Source organism: Gavialis gangeticus, unplaced genomic scaffold, assembly GCF_001723915.1.
Source record: "Gavialis gangeticus isolate Ggan-Ray unplaced genomic scaffold, GavGan_comp1, whole genome shotgun sequence".
Taxonomy (NCBI): Eukaryota; Metazoa; Chordata; order Crocodylia; family Gavialidae; genus Gavialis; species Gavialis gangeticus.
In genome coordinates this window covers 100886172-100889600 of record NW_017729031.1, presented here as the reverse complement: position 1 = coordinate 100889600, position 3429 = coordinate 100886172, and the positions used below count along the sequence as shown (strand labels likewise).

The 3429-nt window shown below is 48.5% G+C and overlaps 1 protein-coding gene across 1 annotated transcript in view; it reads right to left on the bottom strand.

Moving 5' to 3' along the window:
* Positions 1–3167, bottom strand: part of METTL21A (methyltransferase like 21A) — an 8404-nt gene extending 5237 nt beyond the window's left edge. The window contains exons 1-2 of the mRNA XM_019523452.1: positions 3149–3167; positions 675–837 (exon numbers count right to left, since the gene is read on the bottom strand). Of these exons, the coding sequence (XP_019378997.1) occupies positions 675–821 (147 nt within the window). The 5' untranslated portion in view covers positions 822–837; positions 3149–3167. The remainder of the gene's footprint in view (positions 1–674; positions 838–3148) is intronic.
* Between the last annotated feature and the right edge of the window lie 262 nt (positions 3168–3429).

Below are 3429 nucleotides of genomic sequence, written 5' to 3'. Positions count from 1 at the left end.
CAGAGGGCTGGGCTCAATGATCTTCCGAGGTCCCTTCCAGCCCTAATGTCTATGAAAGCTATGAAATATCCTAAATACCATTATTTAGCATTAGTTGAAAAAAAATCTGTGTGGAGGTGGGGTTACAGAAGATTCTGAAAAAACCCTGACATTTCAAAAGTTCCTTGTTTTGCTTGCAGAGATCAAAAAAGGTCCATTTTTTTTAATCAATGTTTATTATATTTTTTCCTCAAAGTATTACAGTATATAATCAATTAAAATATTGTCAAAATTTCTCACTTTCCCCAAAATGCATTTCTTACCAAAAAACAAATTTCTGGTATGCTTTAAAACAAACAACCAACCAACCAACCAACCAACCATGGAAATGACCATCTATTTCTAACCCCCCTCCCCCCCAACAATCTGATTCTGAAAACAATGGACTCAAATATTGATTAAAAACAATGCAGGAAATTGTGTAAAACAAGAAATGTTAATGATCCCAACAGCATCTCTCAAAAAGATTTGTTTTAGAAAACAAATAATTTTTCAACTGAGGAAACCCTTTGTCCATAAAAGAAAAATTGTGTCAAGCTTTGCTAAAGTTAGAAAGTGAACCCCCAAACATGCATTTGCTTCTTTCCCCTCCATAAATTAAACAAAAAAAAAAAAAAGATATTGGCCTTACATACCGCATCCCATACTACTGCTGCTACACCCAGTTGTTTCCAGTTTTGTTTGATTTCAATTGTGTGGTTGGCAAAATGGTAAGTAGATGCTGATTTATGCAACTTCTGCAATCCCCAAACAGCATTTTCATCATAGGGAATCAAAGCCATTTTAAAACCCTCTGACCTGTGGAGTACAAAAAAAAGTCTATGTGAAGCTTCAATGACAAACATGTGTATGTTCTCCTCTGCCTCAAAGTTTTTATTTTTGTTTGTTTGACTTGATGGAAATTCCAAATGCCACCTTTGCTCCCAAGATGCTGAAATGCATCCAGTGATACCACAAACACCCAGATCACAAAATCCTAACCCTGATTTCAGTGAGGTCACAAATGGATTCCAGTTGGAATATCTTCAATGAATCAGGAAGTCCTTAGAGGATTTCCAAAGGGGAAAATATTTTAAGAAGGATAAACCCTGGTTCATAATAATTAACGTTTAGATGACACCAAGATGTGGGGAGAGGTAGGCATGCTCGAAGGGGGAGAGGGGCTGCAATTAGATTTGGACAGACTACAGAAGTGGGTGGATGGTAATAGGATAGGCTTCAATGTAGACAGATGCAGGGTGCTGCTCCTGGGGAGAAGGAATCTACAGCATACATACAAGCTGGGGAGCTCCCCACTTGAGAGCACAGATGTGCAAAGGGATCTTGGAGTCATTACTGACTCCAAGATGAACATGAGCCACCAATGCCAGGCTGCAGCCAGCAAAGCCAACCGCACCTTGTCGTGCATCCAAAGATGCATCTCAAGCCGGCCCAGAGAGGTGATACTCCCCCTCTACGCAACATTGGTCTGGCCTCAATTGGAGTACTGCGTCCAGTTCTGGGCACCGCAGTTTAAGAAGGATGTGGCGTGCCTTGAGAGAGTTCAGAGGAGGGCCACCCGCTTGGCTGGAGGGCAACAGGGCAGGCCCTATGAGGAGAGGCTGAGGGACCTGAACCTGTTCAGCCTCAGCAAGCAGAGGCTGAGGGGGGATCTGGTGGCTGCCTACAAACTCATTAGGGGAGATCAGCAGCAAATAGGAAGGGTCCTATTCCCCCCAGCAGCAGCTGGGGTGATGAGGAACAATGGTCAGAAGCTGCTGGAGAATAGGTTCAGGTTAGAAATTAGGAGGCACTATTTCACTGTTAGGGTGGCTAGGATCTGGAACGAACTTCCTAGGGAAGTGGCCCTCGCTCCTACCTTGGGTAAATTCAAAAAGAGGTTGGACGAACACTTGTCTGGGGTCATGTGATCCCAGCGTGCGCTCCTGCCAGTGGTGGGGGTTCAGACTAGATGATCTGTTCGGGTCCCTTCTCACCCCAAACTACTATGAAACTATGAGATTTACAGTTCACGGGGCATTTAGCATACAAATCTGACCTTAACTCACTCTGTTTTTGCTTTGCAATCCATCTTAACCAACTGTCCTACTGATTGTCTTACTTTGTAAGGCAGTAAAGGACCCTGGAGGCAGAGCACTATTTTCAGAATAAGCAGTCAGTGGGTAGCATGCATGAAAATTTTAAATGAGATTGTTCTTTAGCATCTCTTTAATGGAGTAAGGTGAGGGGTCATATTGGCTTTTCAGCCACCTGTAAATTGAGCTTAGCAATGATCAGATTTAATGTACCATAGCCCATGTGATGTACAGAGAAAATGTTTCAAGTATTATGAAAGACTGTCTTTCTGTTTATCCGTTCAATTGTGCACTGCTGCCTGCATGAATTCATACCATTAAATCAAAGCAGCTCTTAAAGTTAGGACAAAGATACAGATAAAACAGCCCAGATATATATGCCTTCAGAGGAGTTGAGATAAGTGTTTGGGCTATCAGCCAGAGGGAGAGATCATCTGTACGACTCCATTTTGGCTAAAACGGATCATTTCTCCCTAGGCTAAACTTAGGATCAGAGACCAAAAACTTCAAAAAGCCTAGATGAGGGAGGGGGCTGGGTGAGCTAGCAGAGGCAACCAAGAGGAGTCGGTGAAAAGGGGCCAACCCAGGTGCCACCCGACCAGGCAAGACAAGCAGGCACTCATGCCACGGTTAGCACTGGCTGTGTGTGTAGCCAGAGATGGGATGAGGTGGGCAGGGGGGATCGGCTGGGGCCAGCAATACCCGTGCAGAGAAAGATCACGATGTCTTCTGGGAGAGAAAGGAAGTGCTCCCGAGATGCGGGTAACCTTTCCAGCGCCTTCCGCGCCCTCCAGCACTGCCTCGCCCTCTCCCCGGGGGGCGGGAGCGCCGCGCCGCGCCGGGCCACCCCGCTCTTTCGCCGCCACGGGGGTGTTGGGGGGGGGTCCCTTTTATTGGCAGCTTTGGTGGCCCCGCCCTCTCTGTGCCTCAGTTTCCCCACGCCCTGGGCATCCTCCCCCAAGGACGAGGCAGCAACACCCCCCGCCGGGGTCAGGAGGGAGCCCCGGAAGGCGCGGGGGGGAGGGGATACTCACACGCCGGCGCCTCCACAAGCCTCGCCGAGTCCCGAGCCCCGCCCCTTAAAGGGGCCGCGCCGGGCACACGCAGCAGCGCCCTGCGGGGGAGGGGTCTGGGACTCCGCGCTGCGCCCCGCCTCTTGCAGCTGCACCGGCTCGGGGCGCGGGTAGGGGGGGGAGGCTTGGCTGGAAACCCCCTTGCTGGGAAGCTGCCTGAGCGCCCTCGGGCCGGGCCCTCCTGCTGCTGGGTTGCAACTGTGAAATGCTCGTGCTGGAAGCACGAAACTGCTGAAAAACTG